Here is a 22,474-nt window from a genome sequence, read left to right on the forward strand (position 1 = left end):
GAAACGTTGATTTTCCTGCTCCTTGGGTGCTGTCTGACCTGCTATGCTTTTCCAGCAACACACACTCAACATACTATCATCTGGGATCAACAGTGGCATCAAACAATTGGAGCAAAAAAGCAGCAGTACATCAGCCCTCCTCCAGAAATAGTGTCTAAGATCTAATCCCATTGCAGTCAATGAAATTACATCAGATGTTGAAGAGAACAGGAAGCCAATGACACTTTCCATTTTATGCCATCACAGTGAATGAATTTCTACCCATCATTTTTGTGATAAAACCAATTCCAGCTGCACTAAAACAACTGATGAACATAAATACATTACAGTCACAAAGTCATAGAGATATACAGCACAGGAACAGACACTTCAGTCCAACTCGTCCATGCTGACCAGATATCCCAAACCAATCTGGTGCAACCTGCCAGCATCTGGCCCATATCCCTCCAAACCCTTCCTTATTCATATACCCATCCAGATGCCTTTTAAATGTTGCAATCGGACCAGCCTCCACCACTTTCTCTGGCAGTTCATTCCATACACGTACCACCCTCTGTATGAAAACGTTGCCCCTTAAGTCTCTTTTATATCTTTCCCCTCTCACTCTAAACCTATGCCTTCTAGTTCTGGACTCCTCCTACCCCAGGGAAAAGGCCTGTCTATTTATCCTATCCATGCCCCTCAATTTTGTAAACCTCTAAGGTCACCCCTCAGCCTCCAACGCTCCAGGGAAAACAGCCCCAGCCTATTCAACCTCTCCCTATAGCTCAAATCCTCCAGCCCTGGCAACTTCCTTGTAAATCTTTTCTGAGCCCTTTCAAGTTTCACAACATCTTTCCGATAGGAAGGAGACCAGAACTGCACACAATACCCCAACAGTGGCCTAATCAATGACCTGTACAGCTGCAACATGACCTCCCGACTCCTGTACTCATTACTCTGACCAATAAAGGAAAGCATACCAATTGCCTTCTTCGCTACCCTATCTACCAGTGACTCCACTTTCAAGGAGCTATGAACCTGCACTCCAAGGTCTCTTTGTTCAGCAACACTCCCTAGGACCTTAACATAAAGGGTATAAGTCCTACCAAGATTTGCTTTCCCAAAATGCAGCATCTCACAGTTATCTAAATTAAATTCCATCTGCCACTTCTCAGCCCATCGGCCCATCCGATCAAGATCCCGTTGTAGTCTGAGATAACCTTCTTTGCTGTCCACTACACCTCCAATTTTGGTGCCATCTGCAAACTTACTAACTATATCTCTTATATAAATGATTTGGATGCGAGCATAAGTAATGAAAATAGTGGACCCAGCACCTGTCCTTGTGGCACTCCACTTGTCACTGGCCTCCAGTCTGAAAAACAACCCTCCACCACCACCCTCTGCCTTCTATCATTGAGGCAATTCTGTATCCAAATGGCTAGTTCTCCCTGTATTCCATGAGATCTAACCTTGCTAACCAGTCTCTCATGGGGAACCTCGTCAACTGCCTTATGAAGTCCATATAGATCACATCCACTGTTCTGCCCGCAATCCTCTTTGTCAACTTCTTAAAAAAACTCAATCAAGTTTGTGAGACATGATTTCCTATGCACAAAGCCATGTTGACTATCCCTATCAATCCTTGCATTTCTAAATACATGTACATCCTGTCCCTCAGGATTCTCTCCAACAACTTTCCCATGACTGACATCAGGCTCACCGGTCTATAGTTCCTTGGCTTGTCCTTACCACCTTTCTTAAACAATAACACCACATTCGCCAATCTCCAGTCTTCCAGCACCTCACCTGTGACCATCATTGATACAAATATCTCAGTAAGAGGCCCAGCAATCTCTTCCCTAGCTTCACACAGAGTTCTAGGGTACACCTGATCAGGTCCTGGGGACTTAGCCACGTATGCATTTCAAGACATCCAGCACTTCCTCCTCTGAAATATGGACACTTTTCAAGATGTCACCCTCTATTTCCCTACATTCTATATCTTCCATGTCCTTTTCCACAGTAAATAGCACCCGAGAAACATTTTAAAGGTATAAACAAACAATTACATTTGAAAACACTGCCTGGTTGCACAGATTCATAAAGACTTATAATGTTCTTCAACAAAAGAATTAATTTGAGCAGACAATTGAACCAAAACTCGATTTTGAAAAATTGGTACACTTTGGAACACAATTGCACCCTAGCGAAAACTCTACTTCAAGCTGTCAGCATCAATTTGCCAGTCATTTACATCAGTCACAATTGTATTGAATGACAAAGCATGCTCAAAGGGCTGAATATTTCACTTCTGGACTAGTAAAAGTAGTATTTGTCAGGTGAGACATTAAACTGAGGTTCCATCTACCATTTGATAATGTAAGCAAGAAACTTCACAACATTATTTTAAGAATTCATCTGAAGTCATGACCCAATATTTAGTGCTCAAACACCTAAACACCCTGAGCACCACCACTTCACCAACCTTGAAATCGCTTTGAATTTTATTTAATTCCAGTTTATGGAACCCGACTGTACGAAAATTGGCTGCTGAATTTCATTACAACAGTTGAGGAAAATACCATACAAATGTAAATTCTTCCTTAATTGAAATAAATTGTGTGTCAACTGCAAAGAGTGGCCACTGCTAGACTGACTCTGATTAATTGAAAGAAGGAATGTAAAACCCCTATTTCAGAGCTAATATAAACTTCCTTCACAATTAAGACACTCTTGTTTGCCCACTGGAGATCTAGGCTTGTGCACATTGCTGCCAATTGATGGAATGAGATGGGAGGTAAGCACACTGTTGACAAGTCACTTAACACTAGATTTCCATACAATGTGTCACACTATTCTATAGTGTCACACTAAAACAAGTTCTATAAAATATTGTTTTTGGACACAGTTCCCAGAAATATACTTATAAAAACATGAGGGGGAAGGAGGAAGGACAGAATTCAAATGGATATCTGTCTTCAATTGAATTCTAAAATATTTATTTGCATATGCGCACCAAGTAGAGTTGGACAGAGATTTTAGAGTTGCTTGTAAAATTAAAACTGTAATGACCTGCCAGTCGACCAAGACCACCGTTGCCAAGTCCAGCATCTTCTTCAATTTCTTCCAATTCTTCAATGTCTAAGCCCAGCTAGAGGGAGGAGAAAGGAATACAAGTTTCAGCAAATAAGAATCAAACATTTAACTTTTATTAGAAATTCCCTTTGTTCTGCCAATATTACAGCAGAATATTGCGAATGTTCAAAATTTGAATTCAGGCAACATCTGTTGACTGAACAAAGGTTAAAGTTTTAGGTAATGAGCATTCATCAGAACTGTTCCAGCACTTCTACCTTTTCTTCTATTTTAATTACTCTCTGTTTATTAAGAGTTGCAATTGTTTCAGGGTAAAAATACATTTATGCCCTTACATCCCTCTGACCAAATTTATATTTGGAATACTAAGTAGAAGCAATTTTGTTATTCTAGCTCAAAAGATAATATCATGCATGTAGATTTAGCAGTAACTTTCACAGAGAATGGATATACACTTAAAGGAGAAATTTGCAGGGCAATGGAGAAACAGCAGAAGATATAAGAACAATTGGATCATTACTTCAAAAGGGCTAGAATGGGTACAATGGGTCAAACATTCACCTTTTGTGCTGCAACTACATACTGTAAGTTCAATCTTGTGAAATCTCTCTGTCCATTAGCGATACTGACCTATTTTAGCAATTGAAATTGTGTGTAGATTCTCAATGTTCTGGATGGTGAATACATCAGTGTAACTTCCTAAGTAATAAACAAGTGGTGCATCAATAAAATCCTCTTCAGGTTGAAGCAGGGTGATCACAGCCACTAGGAACTCTGCTTGCCAAACAAATATTGATGAATATCTAAGCATAGTACTGCATAGACCAATGAAGTATAGATCAGAAAACGGAGTACTCTGTGGTGTGATTGGAGACTACATTATGCTGCACCATTTATTTGTGTATTTGCTATAAAATGGAATTTTCATAGCACTGCAGATAAAAAGCTAAAATCAATTTGTGTCAGTGCTGTAATGCAACTTAAAGTTACAATATTGTTTTATTAAGATTATTAGCAGAAACATATACTCAAACAGAATAAAAAGCAGCTCCAATGTTAACTTAGCCCACACTGCAGGAACATTGGCCAGCTTCTTCAATTCATGTTTACCCTTACGTTTGCTGGCCTCCATTGACTCCTGGGCCAGTTTCTCCCCGATTTTAACGTTCTCATTTTCACAGTATCGTTCCTTCTTACCACTGCCTTACAAATCTCTGAAACCTCAAACTTCCTCAGATGTTGGATACTCGTGCATTTCTCACCTCCTTCACTCCAACTTCTATGGCCAAATTCTCTCAATAAACTTCTTAACCTCTCTTCCTTGAAGCAGTTTCTCAAACCTACATGTTTGATCAAGTATTTAGTTACCTGTACTAAGGACTCCTTTTTTTTCACACAGTCAGTTTTTATCAGATTTTACACTACTATACATTGGCCTGGGATATTTCAATTTATCCAATTCAATAATACTGAGAGAATAGAGCATCACATGGATGGCAAGAGATCGATACTAATTATAGCATATCCTAGTTAGACATGAGGAGGCTTTGCAGAAGTGAAATCAAGAAATGTAAGCTCTGAAACAGAGACAATATTGCAGACACAAAATTAAACATACTCTCAGTACGGTATTTGAAACTGTGCTCAAAAGTTGAACGCAACAGTGCACAGATCAAAATATGGAAATAAAAATGAAAATAAAACAACAGCTGGTGGAGAATGAAGGATGGAAAGAAATAAATCTCATCTTTAACAAAATACTATTGATTAAACTAAGAACTTCATCCTTTGATACATGTCTATACAAACCAATGTCCAGAAGAGAATTCAACAGAATAGATTCATTTTAATATGAAAAGGAGATTTTGTTCCTGGAACAGAATTAAAAGCAAAAGGCAGTATCAAAATGGAACATCATGATGAAAATATTTGCTATTTAATCATAAAGGTAACTAGAACACACTACCATGTAAGCAATAAAAGGCTCCGAATGTTACACTTTGTTTAATGCATAAATGTTTTTGAGCAATGACTGGGTAATACAATACTACAAACCAACCAATTGTAGTTAAACACTATACCTGATATATTGCTTCATCACTGGCATTCTCCAGTCCCAAGTTCACCATAGTGTTCTGCAGAGTTCGGCCCATGTAGAACTCCAGAGACAGGTAATAGATACGCTACAAAACATAGGAGAGAGAAACCGTTCATTATAACGGTGAAGGAAGATGGTGATGGAAAGTTTACATTTATATTGCACCTTTCATGACCTCTGGGTGCCCTGAAGCATATTATATTGAGTGGAGTACTGCTGAAATATTGTCACGGTTAGGAAACACAGCAGCTAATTTGTGCACTGCGAAGTCCCACAAACAGCAGTAAGATAATCAATTTTATTTATACTGAGCAAACTGTGTCTAAGTGAAGTCCATTTTGGAAACATTTAATGACTTTCAAAATTTCAAATGACATTTCTTTTCTTCTTTCACAAGATGTGGGCCTTGAAGGCATGGCCAGTATTTGTTGCCCACTCTCAATTGTCCTTGAACTGAGTGGCTCACTACATTATTTCAGAGAGCAGTTAAGAGTCACCATAGTACTTTTGGTCTGGGGTCATATGTAGGCTAGACTCAGCAAGGACGACAGATCTCCTTCCCTAAAAGGAGATCAGTGAACCAGATGGGATTTTAAAACAAATCATTACTGAGCCTAGCTTCATATTCTAGATTTATTGCTGGAATCTAAATTCCACCACCCGCCATGGCAGGATTTGTGCTTAAAGTCAAAGTGCTCCTTACCACAATGCAACCACAGCATCAGATGCATCAACATAATGGCTACTTTACTGGAAACAAGAGAACGGCATCCAAATCTAGAAAATATAGGCTGAATATTAATTGCAGGGTTTTGTCTCAAAACTTGGCTCAATTGCAGGAAAGGAGCCTGGAGGCGACTGTGGCACAGTTGTGAAGGAGATTTGACCAATTAAGAAGGGTTTCTCCAGATGCTCCGCCCAATAAAAGGATGGCAGGTCGATCCCACGCCAATTGGGAGCAGTTAAAGGTTCTGGGCAACAAGCAGTCCCACCCAGAAATATGGGTGCAGTCACTGTAGGTGGGAGGCCAGTGAAGATATCTGAAGATAGAAATACTCTCTGAACACTTGTAAATAACACAAAACATACATTGACCAGAGTTAACACAGTCAGGTTAACACAGCAACAGGAGTACTCTTCTGCAGAATGGTAATAAACTGCAGCTTTCTTACATCAGCAAATCCAACATTGCAGATATGCCTCTGGTTATTGACACGGTGCCATAATTCCTCAAAGGGAATCCATCGATCCTCAATCCATCGAGAGGTCCACTTGGCTATTCGGATATACTTTTCTCAGTTACTTTACTATGTAACTGTTTGCCCAGTTCAAATATGTTTCTTATACATAGAAAAAGCATCACTACCATTTAAAGTGAACTGCTAAAGGGTCACTTTAGCAATTGCTAAAGTGTCGACCAGCTTGATGTTCTTACTCATTTTTATAGTTAGGTCGTGCAATTATCATTCAAAAACTGCCATCCTTGTTTTCATCCTTCATGACCTTCACTCCTCCCTATTTTTGCAAGCTTGTCCAGCCATACAATCTATCGGGATCTGCATTCCTCCAATTCTGCTCTCTTCCCATTTTTATGGAAAGACACAAAGGAGTTGGAGGTGGCTCAGAGGTGGTTTACTAGATTGATACTAGAAATCACAGCGTGTCAGGCAGCATCCATGGAGGGAGAGCAAGCTAACATGGAGTCTAGATAAATCCTCTTCATTTTTGTTTTCAGTACAGATTCCAGCATCTGCAGTAATTTGCTCCTTCACTAGATTGATACCAGGAATGAGTGGATTGTCTTATGAAGATAGGTTGGACATGTGGACAATATGGACACTTTTTTCAGAAAAGTGAGGGATGACTTGGTTGAAATGAATAGTCTGGACAAGGTGGATATAAAAAAAAGTCGTTCTTCTTGAGTGATTTCAGAACTGATGGCCTCAATTAGAAGTTAACTTTTTCGACAATAATGAAAAGAAACGTTTTCTCCTCTAAGCTTGCTCTTTTTTTTTAAGATATTTTTATTAGAAATTTAATATTTTGACAGATTTACAAAAATAAACAGAACTTTCAAGCACAAACATTAATATAAAAATAGATCTTAAATATATAATCATCAAAATTCAAAGGAATGATACTAAAGAAGAAAGAAAAACAACGAAACTCAGTTAACTACTAATCTAATCCACAATTATCCAGGGTGTATAGTTGAGTCACTTACATCCTTCAAACAAGAGAAAATGTTCTCTAATACACTCATAACAGTATAATAAAAAGGAAACTATTTCCAAACAATAAGAACAAAAAAAAACATGTTTGAATGGAGATCCTCCCCCTTGTTCTCAGGGGGCCTTACTTCCTTTCTAAAGGTCCACCATATCCTCTCCCAAACAGTGTCCCACCCTTGACCCGGGCGCTCCTTAATAGGATTTAGATATAATACCGAGCTAGAGTTAACAGTGAGCGCCCCACCCCCACCCCTCCCCACCCATACCTGAGTATATCTGATAGCATCAATGCCACGTACAAACACACATAACTATAAAATTACAACTCCAACAAATTACAGTTAAGTATAATAACATAAAATAGCAAGGGAAGACAACCCTGCTGCCAGAAGCAAAAGTAAAGTAGAGTAAAGTATCCATTTCTCCCCACGGAGTGTGGAAGAGGCAAGCCAACATAAATTGTCTCTTACGATTTATTTAAACGAGTCTAAAAGTTCCTTAGCCTCTTCTGGTGATCTAAAATTATACTCGGATCCTTCGTGGTTAAAGCATAACGTCGCTGGGTAGCGCAAGGTGTATTGAATATTTAAGTTCCTTAGACATTTCTTCACCTCATCAAACGCCTTCCTTCTTCGTGCCAAAGCCGGGGAGAAGTCCTGAAATAACAATCTTGGATCCTTCATGAATCATAGCTTTAGGATCCTTTCCAAGCTTTCTGGAGGCATCCAGGAGTATCTGCCTCTCCCTATAACTCTGCAGCCGGAACAGGACCGGGCGTGGGCACTGGTTTGGGCCAGATCCGCATGCTGCGACCCGGTAGGCCCACTCCACCCTTACCCGGTCAGTTTCAGCCCCCAGGTTTAAAAGCTGGGGCAGCCATCGCTCCAGAAATACTACTAACTGTCCTTTCCCTTCTTGTTCAGGGAGGCCCAGAAGACGGATATTCTTTCTCCGATTTCTATTATCCAGGTCATCCATGTAGATTTCAAAGGCCCGGACTCTCTGCTCCAGAGCTCGCACCTGTTCTGCAGCTGTTTGTGCTGCAGCCTCGGAGGTCGTGGCCTTTAGCTCCGCCCCCTTCACTCGGCCCTGTAATTCCTCGAGAGCCTCCCTATGCTTTTGTAACTTTTCTTCGAATGCATTCCATCTCTGTCTGGATTCTACAATGAAATTGACGAGTGTCGTTTCCAGCCTGGCAATCATCTCTTCAAGGCCTGTTTTTAAATCAGCTGCAGCCGGAGGAGGAGAGGAGGGTGGGGGAGGGGTCTTTGTTTTCTGAGAGCTGCGGGATCCCTTTGGTTTACTCATTATCCACTTAATATTAAACTGCTTAAATATAATAGTAAGCAGCTAATTAAGGTTAGAAGATTTTTTTGGGTGGTTTGGTAAGTGTGGTGGGGGTGAGTAACTCACTTTACCCAGGTTTTGGGAAGAGCACTGTAAACTCAGACTTGCTGAGTCGCCGCCATCTTGGATCTCCTCTAAGCTTGCTCAACTTTGAAACAATCTGCTTAAAAATAAAGGAAGTGGGGTTGAACATTTTTAAAGCAGTAGTAAATTTATTCCGTTACCTAAGAATCATCTTAGGTTATCAGGAATAAATGGAATGTGGAGTTCAAAACACAAATCAGCCATGATTTAATTAAATGATAGAGCAGGCTCAAGATTCCATATGGTCTACTTCTGCTCCTATTTCATATATTCTTAGGCTGGGGATCCAGAAACGCAATTCAAAAACACATTAGAATAGCACAGAAAGATTCACAAAGGCTATAGGAATGTTAGCCTCCACATTAGTGAACCAGATGGGATTTTACAACAATCAATGCCAGCTATTATGGTCATCATTCCTGAACCTAGTTTTATATCAATGAAAATTTGGCCTCTACACTAAGAGGACTAGAATGTAGGAAGTTAGATGTAACACGATTCTTTGTAAAGATCTAGCTAGGCCACATCTAGACTAATGGAGAAAATGACCACTGCAGCTGTTGGAGATCAGAGTTGAAGTGTTGGTGCTGGAAAAGCACAGCTGGTCAAGCGGCATCCAAGGAGCAGGAGAATTGATGTTTCGAGCATAAGCTCTTCACCAGGAATTCCTGATGAAGAACTTATGCTCAAAACATTGATTTTCTTGCTCCTTAGATGCTGCCTGACTAGCTGTACTTTTCCAGCACCATTCTCTTTCACATCTAGATTATAGCAGTTCTGGAAGGAACTAAGGAAGGAAATGTATGCCTTGGAGAAACGTAATCTTACAAGAATAATATCTGGATTCTCAGGATTAAATTACAAAGGATAATTAGATAAATTATGATTGTATTTCCTTGAAGTTAGAAGGTTATGGCTTTATGTGATCAAAGGTTTCAAGATATTAATAAAATAGTGAGAGGAGAAAGAATTTTTCCTCTATCTACCCAGTTTGGGAATTCTACAACTTAGGAGCTTAGAATAAAAATAACAGCCAGAGGCCTAAGAAATGAAATTAGGAAACACCTTTACAATTTGGAGTATTCCCAAAAACAGCAATTTGAAAATAAACATTTTAGGCTGCTGGTTAATAATAACAAAAGATTACCTGGTTATTATTTCAATACTATTTATACTTGACAAACATTACACTTCAAAAGTCATTGTCTGTAAAATGCTTCAAGAAAGCAATATAAAATGCTACGTTGTGAAAGCACTATAAAAAATGCAAATTTTTTGATAAAAAGCTAATTACCTAAACCATTTCTCAATACAGTCATAGAGATGTACAGCACGGAAACAGATCTTCGGTCCAACTTGTCCATGCCGACCAAATATCCTAAGTTAATCTTGTCCCATATCTCTCTAAACTCTTCTTATTCATACACCCATGCAGATGCCTTTTAACTGTTGTAATTGTACCAGCCTCCACCACTTCCTCTGGCAACTCATTCCATACACACATCTTCCTTTGTGTGAACATACCGCCTTTGACGCAAACCTTTAATAAAGTAATTTTTCTTAAATCACTGGTCAAAATGCAGAACTAACAAGCTCTGAAAAAAAATATGCACGGTCTCTGTGTTTCAAAGATTCACAGGTAAATTTCTCTACCTACTGAATTCAGAGTAAGACAGCATAATCTTAACATTAAGATTAGGCCATATGTCAGGAAACCATGGTTCACAAAAAGGGTAGTGGGAACGTGGAGAAGTAATTGAAGCAAGGCCAATTGAAATCTTAGAGACAGTGATTGATAATTAGATATGGGTAAAACAAGGTTAGGAGTAAGTGAGGACTGCAGATGCTGGAGATCAGAGAGTGTGGTGCTAGAAAAACACAGCAGGTCCTGAGGAAGGGCTAATGCCCAAAACATCAATTCTCCTTCTCATCGGATGTTGCCTGACCTGCTGTGCTTTTCCAGCTGGCAGCATCAGAGGAGCAGGAGAATTGATGTTTCGGGCATCAGCCCTTCATCAGGACCGGCTGTGCTTTTCCAGTACCACACTCTCGACTAAAACAGGGTTACAAAATTAAAGCAAATAACTTGAGTTGAGTTAAGATACTTATTAGCCATTACTGAACAATGCTGAAACAGACAAAACTGTCTACATGACTACTTTCTGCTATTTCATGTGTCAATTTTCACTGGGGTATTCCCTCCAATCTCCAATCCTGCTGCCCTCTGAAATTTAAATTTTAAAAAAATCTTCATTAAAAAAATAACTTGAATTAGATTTTTTAAACAAATGGTTAAACCATGCTACAGTGCATCCTAGAGGTGCATCCTGGAAGACATGTGCAAGCTTGATTCAGATTCCATAATGTCATAACATGTTGAAATAACTCCATGGACGCCGGTACCCCTTCACATGTACACAGTACATGCAGTCTGACCAGTTAGTCCCTAGAGTGAGTGCAATCTAAAACTCATGTTTATTTCTTTTTCTCATTTTTAAAACCTCTGATACACCCATTTTTAAAAATTCTCTTGTTTTTTTTTAAACCCCCATTCTACCGCCTAACTGCAGTAGTGCTTACTTTTCCCCTGTGCCCATGTTGTGTGTGTGTGCAGGTGAAGCCCAAGTTTATACATTTCAGCCAGGATTCCCCGATTGGCCCAGGTCAACCACCCCAAAACAGGAAATTGTATTCAACAAGATCCACCTGGCCAACATTGTTCCAATCACTATACATGCAAAAAGTAAATCTACAGCCTCCATGAAGCAGAAGAATGTACTGAATGCAAAACTGAAAGATATAAACCTAATTCTCAAAATTTCTAAATGAAGTAGCAGGCCAACTGCACCACTCAGTTCCTCCTTGAGTGTGTTGCTTTCCTCAACACACTTGTGAAAACTACAGATGATTTTGAATTGCAGAAACAGAATCACAGAATTAAAACAGTACAGAAGGAATGGTTCATTGTGCCTGGCTCTCCAATTGACCACCTAGTACCAGTCTCCTCCCAATACTCCTGCACTTCCTTTTCAGATAGCAAAGAAATTCTCTTTTCAATGCCTCAACAGAACCAACCTCACACCTGCTCATAAAGTAAAGTGAATCATTTGAGTGTGGTGACCCATTCAATGACATTCTTGCCCTAAAAGTGAGAAGGTCAGAGTTCAAAGTTTTACTTCACAGGCACAAGCAGACAATCCAGTACTGAGGAGGTGCTATCATTCAGATCAGTGTTTAAATAGATGCTAGGGTGGATGCAAAAGATTCCATTGCATTATCTGGAAAGAAGAATTTTCTCATGGACATTGATGAATATTTAGCATTATCCAACATCACAAAATCTTATTAACATTTGTAAGATCATGTTGCATGCAAGTTGGGTGCTACTTCCTTACAACGCAAAAAGTCTGTGAAGCAATTTAGAATGTCCCAAGGTCATGAAAGTGTTATGTAAATGTAACGCTTCCTTTCTAGAAACTGCTCTCTAGCATACACCCAAAGACACCAAGTACAATTGGAGCAAAATACCATAGGGCAACAAGTAAATCAGCATAGATCAGGCCAAATGAAGTCAACATTCAGCTTTCTGTAAATTGCATGAACCAGCTCAGTCCCTGTCAACTCAAATCTAACTTGATTTCCCTGTCTTATCAACCTAATAAAGGAGTTAAAGTTGGGGTTCAAAATTCCAGTAAAGCATACGCAGTATATTTATATAATGGGGCATTTGCAATTGTGAGAGAAGCTTTAAAAATGAAATTTAAACAGAGGTTGAAAAGTTTCTGAGAAAGTGTCTTCGGTCATTATGTTAAGTTGGTGCAATAAACTGTTTCAAGATGAAAAATAAAATAATTTCAGTTCTTTTCTCATGGCTTGCAAAACTAGATTGAAGTACCTGCAGTTGGGGCTACAATTTTTGAAGTGTTTACATGAGATACTGGTGCAAAGGTGGAGTTTATCTAATAGCGCATATAGACTTCACATCAATCCAGGCAAACATTCAGAGACAGAAAACTTTGTTAATCAGTTCAAGGATTAGAAACATGTTATAGCAAGCTACTGAAATAACAATATCTTCCTGAACACTAACTTCTCTTCTGCATGTAAACTTTTCTAGTCTGCAATCTACCCAAGTTAAATCTCATGTGTGGTTAGTTTTGAGGCCAGAACATTTAGACTAAGACCATTTAAGGAAATGATTCTTGTTGTTCTTCCACTTCACAATGAATCAGCAATAGTTGCAAAAACATAGTGTCAATTTTGGCAGTGGTCATAGTCTGTCAGTAGGTTGTGAATTCAAGCCTCACACTAGATATTTAAAATAAAACATTTAACCTATTACACCCAGTGTAGCACTGAGGGAATGCTGAAGTGGTAGAGATGTTGTTTATTTCCCTCCCCTCCCCTATCAGCGTTCCGCAAAGACCACTCACTTCGTGACTCCCTCGTCAGGTCCACACCCCCCACCAACCCAACCTCCACTCCCGGCACCTTCCCCTGCAACCGCAGGAAATGTAAAACTTGCGCCCACACCTCCTCCCTCACTTCCCTCCAAGGCCCCAAGGGATCCTTCCATATCCGCCACAAGTTCACCTGTACCTCCACACACATCATCTATTGCATCCGCTGCACCCAATGTGGCCTCCTCTACATTGGGGAGACGGGCCGCTTACTTGCGGAACGCTTCAGAGAACACCTCAGGGACGCCCGGACCGACCAACCAACCCAACCACCCCGTGGCTCAACACTTTAACTCTCCCTCCCACTCCACCAAGGACATGCAGGTCCTTGGACTCCTCCACCGGCAAAACATAACACAACGGTTGGAGGAAGAGCGCCTCATCTTCCGCCTGGGAACCCTCCAACCACAAGGGATGAACTCAGATTTCTCCAGTTTCCTCATTTCCCCTCCCCCCACCTTGTCTCAGTCGGTTCCCTCAACTCAGCACCACCCTCCTAACCTGCAATCTTCTTCCTAACCTCTCCGCCCCCACCCCACTCCGGCCTATCACCCTCACCTTGACCTTCTTCCACCTATCACATCTCCATCGCCCCTCCCCCAAGTCCCTCCTCCCTACCTTTTATCTTAGCCTGCCTGGCACCCTCTCCTCATTCCTGATGAAGGGCTTATGCCCGAAATGTCGAATTTCCTATTCCCTGGATGCTACCTGACCTGCTGTGCTTTAACCAGCAACACATTTTCAACTGTGATCTCCAGCATCTGCAGACCTCATTTTTTACCTGTATATTTAATCTGACATCAAACTGATGACCAGTTTATTTCCTCGGGTGAACACAGACATTGCAATAGGGCTATTTAAAGGGGCAGGGAGTTCTTCTGCTGTCCGGCTAATATTTATAATCAGATTACCTGGTAATCTTTTCAATGCTGTATATGGAACCTTAATGAGGGAAAATTGATTGTTATGTTTCCTACATTATGACAGTGATGACACTTCAAAATTAAATTAGCTAATAAGCACTTGAAGTCAAAATATTTTAGAGAAATTTTTATTTGGTATAAAACAAAAATGATGCCAAAATTGCAATGAGTAGTATTAGAAATGTTACAAAAGGATGATGGTACTTAAATTTGATAAGTTACCTAGATCAGACAGAATACATCTGAAGATATTGAAGAGTGAAAATTGCAGAGGCACTGGCCATAATCTCTCACTGCACAACATACTGGCTAAAAATATTCTCCTAATGTATTTTAAGAACTCTTGAGATGTTAAAGAGTTAAATTTGCTCTGGCAACCTGTAAGAAATTGGATGCCCCAGGGGTAGAGTGATATGTTTCTCTGTCTTGCAGGTAGAATGTAAAAATTTACATAGCCATCTCCTGCGATTCAGAGTCAATAACATTGCAGTTAAGATTCTAACCACACCCGCAATTTTTTTAAAAAATGATCTACATCAGATCTTGCCATTAAGGACTGATCTAGTTCATTGTTTCTGGAAACAATCAAATCAAGTCTCTTCTGCCAATTATCACAAATTTTGTATTCTTGTTACTGAGCCACTCCACAATATAACTAGTTTCCTTAAGTGGCATGTGACTATGGGGGAGTGGCTGGGGGTTGTCTTGTGGACATTACTGACGGTGATGTAAAATCTTGTACAAAGGAAGGACTTGGCCCTTTGTTCAGAGGGATCTTTTGACACAGCTTCGCAAGCATTGCGAAGAGCGGTAAGGGTCCCTCCAAAGCTTGTACTTGCTCAATAAATTTTGGCAGCTCACAGAAGTTGGCGTATTGCAGTTGCATCAAGTCTGTAAGAACCTCAGGAAAAAGAATCTGACACTCTGCTTCATCTGTGCCTTTACAATAATTCTATTCCAATTAATATTACGTGGTTGATCTCATGTTTTGTATAACTCAATTATGTGCCTTCATATGTGCCCTTCTACCTCCCTCCTTCACAATGCTTCTTAGATAAGTGAACTGGTGAATTGCAAAAATTACACGTTTGTTTAAACAATGTTCAAGCATAAACCTAGCAGCCAGTTAGTTTAATTTCATTGGTAGGAAGCCTTTAAGAATGATAATCTGGGACAAAATTAACAATCTTAGAGTCATACAGCATGGAAACAGACCCTGCAGTCAAACTAGTCCATTCCAAAACATAATCTCAAACTAAATTACTCCCATCTGAATGCTCCTGGCCCATATCTCTCCAAACCTTCCCTGTCATGCACCTATCCAAATGGCTTTTAAGAATGTTGTAATTGTACCCACATCCAGAGATGTACAGCACAGAAACAGATCCTTCGGCCCAACTTGTCCACGCTGACCAGACATCCCAATCTAATCTAGTTCCATTTGCCAGCACTGGGCCCGTATCCCTCTAAACTCTTCCTATTCATTTACCCATCCAGATACCTTTTTAAATGTAATTGTACCAGCCTCCTCCTCTTTCTCTGGCACCTCATTCCATACACGTACCAACTTCTGCATGGAAAAAATGCCCCTCAGGTCCCTTATATATCTTTCTCCTCTCATCCTAAACCTATGCCCTCTAGTTCTGGGCTCCCCCACTCCAGGGAAAATACTTTGTCTATTTATCCTATCCATGCCACTCATGATTTTATAAACTTCTAGGAGGTCACCCTCAGCCTTCAAGGGTCCAGGGAAAATAGCCCCAGCCTGTTCAGCCTCTCCCTGTAGCTCAAATCCTCCAACCCTGGCAACATACTTGTCAATCTTTTCCGAACCCTCATAGGAAGGCAATTCCAGGACTTTAATCCAGCAACTGAGAACAAAATTCTAAGTCAGGATGATATGTGGTTTGGAGGGGAGCGTGCAGGTGATGGTACTCCAATCCACATGCTGCCCTTGTCCACATCAGTGTTAAAGTTCACGAGCTTGGAATGTGCTGTATAGGGAGCCTTGAGTTACTGAGGTGTATCCTGTAGGTGGTACCCAGTGCTGCCACGAAATGACACGACCAGCTATCCCTAGTAGCCATACACTCAGATGACAAACAACACGAATTTGATTGGGACAGCACCACTATTATAGGGCAGGCCAAACAGAAAACAGCCAGGGAATTCCTAGAGGCATGGCACTCATCCACAAATTCTATCAACAGACACATCAAACTAGACCCTATATACCAGCCACTGCAGCGGACAGCAACTGACAACCGGAAGCGGCAGATTCAAACCAGTATATATGCCGGAGGAATCAGCACAGAAGCGCTTCACAGGAGGCTCCCAAACACTGAAGATGTCACCTAGAAAGGGGACGAACGTTTGCAACAAAAACTCCCAGCTCGGCAAACAGAACCACAACAACGAGCACCCAAGCTACAAATCTTCTCACAAACTTTAAATCTATGCCCTCTAATTTTGGACTCCCTCATCCCAGGGAAAGTACTTTGCCTATTTAGCCTATCCATGACCCTCATGATTTTATAAAGCTCTAAAGGTCACCCCTCAGCCTCAGACACTCCAGGGAAAACAACCCCTGCCTATTCAGCCTCTCCCTATAGCTCAAACCTTCTAACCCTGGCCACATCCTTGTAACTCTTTCTGAACTCTTAAGTTTTACAACATCCTCACTATAGGAAGGAGACCAGAACTGCACACAATACTCCAGCAGTGGCCAAATCAATGTCCTGTACAGCTCCAAATCCGATACTCAACACATAATTATAGGCAAGCATACCAATACTGTCAACCTGCGAATCAAGGAACAATGAACCTGCACTCCAAGGTCTCTTCATTCAGCAACACTCCCCAGGACCTTACCATTAAGTGTATAAGTCCTGCCCTGATTTGCCTTTCCAAAATATAACACCTCACATTTATCTGATTTAAACTTTATCTGTCACACCTCAGCCCACTGGCCATCTGATCAAGGTTGAGTTGTACTTGGAGGTAACCTCCTTTGTTGTCCGCCACACTTCCAATTTTAGTGTTATTCAAACATATTAAACTTATTAAAACATTCTAATTTTTGCCCATTTCAGATAAAAGGTATAATATTAAACAGGTTCCCTTCAGTCCAACTCTTCCATGCCAACCAGATATCCTAAATCAATCTAGTTCAATTTGCCAGCATTTGGCCCATATCCCTCTAAATCCTTCCTATTCATATACCCAGCCAGATGCCTTTTAAGTGTTGTAATGGTACCAGCCTCCACTACTTCCTCTGGCAGCTCATTCCACATACACACTACCCTCTGCGTGAAAGGGTTGCCCTTTGGGTCCTTTTTAAATCTTTCTCCTCTCACTCTAAGTTCATACCCTTTAGTTTTGGACTCCTTTGGGACAGTTGTAATATGGATACAAAGTTGGTTTAGTGATGGGAACGAGCAAAAAGACTCCTCCTCCCCACACAGTCTGGAAAAGGTGTACAAATGCAAATTCTCTAGTACTAGGGTTGCTGCTTTTCCTAATGTACATTAATGATCTAGGCTTTGGTGTACAGGACACACTTAGAAAACTTGCTGGAGACAAAACTTGTGAATCATGAGGATAGCAATAGACTTCAAGAGGATGTAAAATCGTCACAGTCCTACTGGACAATGGGGCTGCTCTCTCATTAGAATGGTGCTTTAACCCGAGGGTTACAAAAGGAGAGTTTAAGAAGGATGGTCTTTCATGTTAACTGCAGCTGGCACAGGAATTGAACCCTTACTGTTGGCATCATTTGCATTTCAAACCAGCTGACCCCAAAGGCTAGGGGATTGGGGAATAAAACTGATGAAAAAATGCAGAGAATTGTGAAAGAATATATTTTGAGAAGAAAAATGAGGAAAGGCATGCACTAAAATGATGCAATTTTAGGAGGATGGTAGTATGCACACAACTCTTTGTGGGGGGGGGGGGAGGGGAAGAGAGACAGGTTATCAAAGCAGTCAAAAGACATTTGGACATAATAAGCCAAAATGTGCCAAAGCAAATTACCATAAAAACACAACTTCAACTGACTTAACTGCCTCAAAATTATGTAGAGATACTGGAGCTGTTTTATTTCCAACAGCGTTGAAAGATGGTTTGATAGTGTTGAATATTATGAGGGAGCCAGAAAGGGTAGATAAAAAGAGACAAAGTCCACTATCGTCAAGATTGAAAAGCAGGGAACACAGATGTAAAGGTGAACAACAAAAGAACGAATAATGACGAGAAAGAAAAAGTTACTAAGCAAGTGATTAGGATCTAGAGTACACTGGGCAATAGCACGAAGGCAGATTCAGTTGTGGCTTTCAAAAAGGTTGCAGGGGGAGTGGGATTAGCCGATTTACTCTTGCAGACAACCAGAATAGGCATGAGGCCCGAACATCCTCGTTCTATTTAACCATTCCATGATTCTTGTTAGAGTGAAGTAGAGAGTTTTCTTTTTAAATGTTGCGGACTAAAGATTTATTGTATAGCCAAACTAGACCAAAACCACACCCGGAAAATCCAGGCCAAACTAATGTTTGTCCCAATACAACGAACGCCAAACTACGAAACCTATTAAGAAATGCATTAAACTGAATGATAACATGAAGACTTGGTAAAACAATAAGGAAGCTGGAAGCATTTTACTACAATATTCAAATTGCATGAGTCGTTTTGAATTAGAAAAATCTAAAATTTAAAATTATAAACCACCGAACACATTAAAAAGAAAACATTTTAATCGTTTTAAAACTAATACGATGAACCCCAGGGTGTTTTTTTTCCGTAGCGCGACTACATAAAATTCCTCTTATACTCTTGCATACTTCAACTGCAATAGAGGGATACATTTCTAATATAATGTTGTGCAACAGTATCAGTCAACAGTTGATAAAACGGAAGATATAACGATACCCGGCCAGAAGAGGACGTGACTGGACTGAGTTGTCGGATTGCAGTTCAGCAATAACCCACCTTGGGATCTTTCTCGTAATAATACTGCTGGGTGCGGATCCACCGCCCGACCAAGTGGTCGCGGATGGTGTGAGCCAGAGCGAAGTAGTAATCCCGAGGGGTAGCGACATTTCTATCTTTGACCAGTGTGAAGTGCAAATGCCTGTTGAAGCTCTTCTTGAGCTCCACCACATCTCCGAGCTCGGCGATGCCCCTCACGCTTATTTGCTTCCTCCTTTCGAAGTCTGTCAGTGGAGTGACCATAGTTTCCTTTTTGGCGAGAAGAGATTCTGGGACCGCAGTAGACAGAAACACACACCCGAACAACACAAGCACACAATTTGTACCGAACCCAGCCACTGTTTGCGCCTCGTCCTTCCTCTTACGGGACGTGCTCAGTACGTAGCGCACTGAGTTACAGGAAGGGGGAGGGAGTGAGTCCAAACACGGGAAATAATTGTGTGGAACGCCACATCCAAGTACGTTGCACCGCACCGAACAGGATTGGGGATACCCGTAAATGAGCAGAGTGCGAGATTGTTGATTTTCCCCCTTCCTCCATGAAAACAGTCGACAACGTTCACCCAAAAACTGCTGCAACAGATTTAATGATAGATTGAACTCCGACTTAAACATCACACTCCTGTATTAATACAGTGAGACAGATTGTACTTGTAAATGCCGATAGACAGAAACAGATTAGGCCCCCCGCAAAAACAATGAATTAAGTTGCATCTGCATGGAGATCTACAGCATTAAAATGGCCATTTGGTCCATCGAGCTTGCACCAGTCGAAAACAATCACCTAATTCAATTTCCAGCACTGGCCCATGGCCTTGTACGCCTTGTTTAAGAAATCTGAATATTTCTTAAATGTGATGAGGGTTTCTGTCTCTACCATCCTCACAGGCAATGAGTTCCAGATTCACTCCACCATCTGGATGAAAACATGTTTTTCTCACATCCCTCTAAACCAAATGCCCCTATCCTTAAACCTATGCCCTATCGTCACTGAGCCCCCCACCAAGGGGAATATTTTTCCATGTCTATGCTCCTCATAATTTTACATATCTTAATCATGTCCCCATCCCTTTCCTCTAATCCATGGAATACAACCCCGCTCTAATCGATCTCTTGTCATAGCTAAAAATCTCCAATCCAGGCAACATCTCAGTAACTTTTCTTTGCATCCTTTCCTGCACAATCTCATCCCTCCTGGAATATGCATTTCAGAACTGTACACAATACTACCCTAATTGCGATCTGACCAATATTTTAAACAGTTCCAACATCTTCTCCTCGCTCTTGAACTCTATGCCTTGGCTAATAAAGGCAAGTATCTCACATCTTTATCTATTCATCCCACCAACTAAAGCAGCAGTGGACATGCACACAAAGATTCCTCTGACCCTTGATTCTTCCCAGGTTCATTGTTGAACACAGCAAGGGTCCCAAAAACTGACCCTCATGGAACCCTACTGGACTAAGATCACCATTAGAATAGAAGCCACAAGTATTACTCTTTGCCTCCAGCCATTCAGCCAGTTGTAAATTCAATTTGCCAAATTTTCTTGAACTCTTTGGGTTCTTCTTTTGTTGCTTTGATTTTTACCTTCTTTCACCTTGTCTTCAGATGTAAATCTTGCTGGGGTAATCAGTGTTCTTGGGCAGCAGCACAGCCCAAATTCTACACGATGGTGACCCTCCCAGCAACTTGCTGAGCTCCTTGTCGTTGTGGATGGGGCACTGCAGGTGATGGAGAATGATGCGGCTTACTTGTTGACCTAGGCCATATTGCCTGCCAACTCGAAGATCTTGGTGGTCAGGTACTCAAGGATGGCAGCCAAATGAATGGGAGCTTCAGCCCCTTGTCTGGCATTATATCTCTTATGCAGTTGGTAATGGATATGACTTACTGGGAACTGGAGGTTGTATATGTATGTAAAAATGCCATTCCATATTCCGAATTCTTTCCCCTCTGCAACATCTGCTCCCAGGAGGACCAATTCCAATACCGAACAACACAGATAGCCTCCTTCTTCAAAGACCGCAATTTCCCCTCAGACGTGGTTGACGATGCTCTCCACCGCATCTCCTCCACTTCCCGCTCCTCCGCCCTTGAACCCCACCTCTCCAATTCTCACCAGGACAGAACCCCACTGGTCCTCACCTACCACCCCACCAACCTCCAGATACACCGCATCATCCTTCGTCATTTCCGCCACCTCCAAACAGACCGCATCACCAAGGATATATTTCCCTCCCTTCCCCTATCAGCGTTCTGGAAAGACCACTCCCTCGTCAGGTCCACACCCCCCACCAACCCAACCTCCACTCCCGGCGCTTTCTCCTGCAACCGCAAGAAATGCAAAAGTTGCGCCCACACCTCCCCCTCACTTCCCTCCAAGGCCCCAAGGGATCCTTCCATATCCATCAGAAATTCACCTGCACCTCCACACACATCATTTACTGCATCCGCTGCACCCGATGTGGCCTCCTCTACATTGGAGAGACAGGTCGCCCACTTGCGGAACGTTTCAGAGAACACCTCTGGGACACCCACACCAACCAGCCCAACCGCCCCGTGGCTGAACACTTTAACTCCCCCTACCACTCTGCCAAGGACATGCAGGTCCTTGGCCTCCTCCATCGCCAGGCCATGGCAACACGACGCCTGGAGGAAGAGCGCCTCATCTTCCGCCTAGGAACCTTCCAACCACAAGGGATAAATGCAGATTTCTCCAGCTTCCTCATCTCTCCTCCTTCCACCTTATCTCAGCCTCAACCCTTGGACTCAGCACCACCTTCTTGACCTGCAATCTTCTTCCTGACCTCTCTGCCCCCACCCCCTCTCCGGCCTATCACCCTCACCTTAACCTCCTTCCAACTATCGCATTCCCAACGCCCCTCCCCCAAGTCCCTCCTCCCTACCTTTTATCTTAGCCTGCTTGGCACACTTTCCTCATTCCTGAAGAAGGGCTTATGCCTGAAACGTCGATTCTCCTGCTCCTTGGATGCTGCCTGACCTGCTGCGCTTTTCCAGCAACACATTTTTCAGCTCTGATCTCCAGCATCAGAAGTCCTCACTTTCTTCTAGTTATATGTATGTATGTCTATTTATTTATTTAGAAACATTACACAAGACAAATGGGCAGGAGATTTGTCACCAGAATACGTGAGCATCAGCCTGCAACAATCAATACGATCAATCCTCCCGCATATCGATACATACTGACAATGAAGGACACCAATTCAACTAGGACAGCATCACAATATTGCAACAGGCTA

At 41.5% G+C, this 22,474-nt stretch overlaps 1 protein-coding gene across 1 annotated transcript in view; it reads right to left on the minus strand.

Annotated features, from left to right (window-relative positions):
- The window catches only part of LOC132819846 (glycogen phosphorylase, brain form), a 98,651-nt gene extending 79,060 nt beyond the window's left edge, over positions 1 to 19,591 (minus strand). The window contains exons 1-3 of the mRNA XM_060831722.1: positions 19,208 to 19,591; positions 5,163 to 5,264; positions 3,058 to 3,136 (exon numbers count right to left, since the gene is read on the minus strand). Coding sequence (XP_060687705.1) covers positions 3,058 to 3,136; positions 5,163 to 5,264; positions 19,208 to 19,450 — 424 coding nt within the window. The 5' untranslated portion in view covers positions 19,451 to 19,591. The remainder of the gene's footprint in view (positions 1 to 3,057; positions 3,137 to 5,162; positions 5,265 to 19,207) is intronic.
- Positions 19,592 to 22,474: the final 2,883 nt, after the last annotated feature.

Source organism: Hemiscyllium ocellatum, chromosome 10 (assembly GCF_020745735.1).
Source record: "Hemiscyllium ocellatum isolate sHemOce1 chromosome 10, sHemOce1.pat.X.cur, whole genome shotgun sequence".
NCBI classification, from domain to species: domain Eukaryota; kingdom Metazoa; phylum Chordata; class Chondrichthyes; order Orectolobiformes; family Hemiscylliidae; genus Hemiscyllium; species Hemiscyllium ocellatum.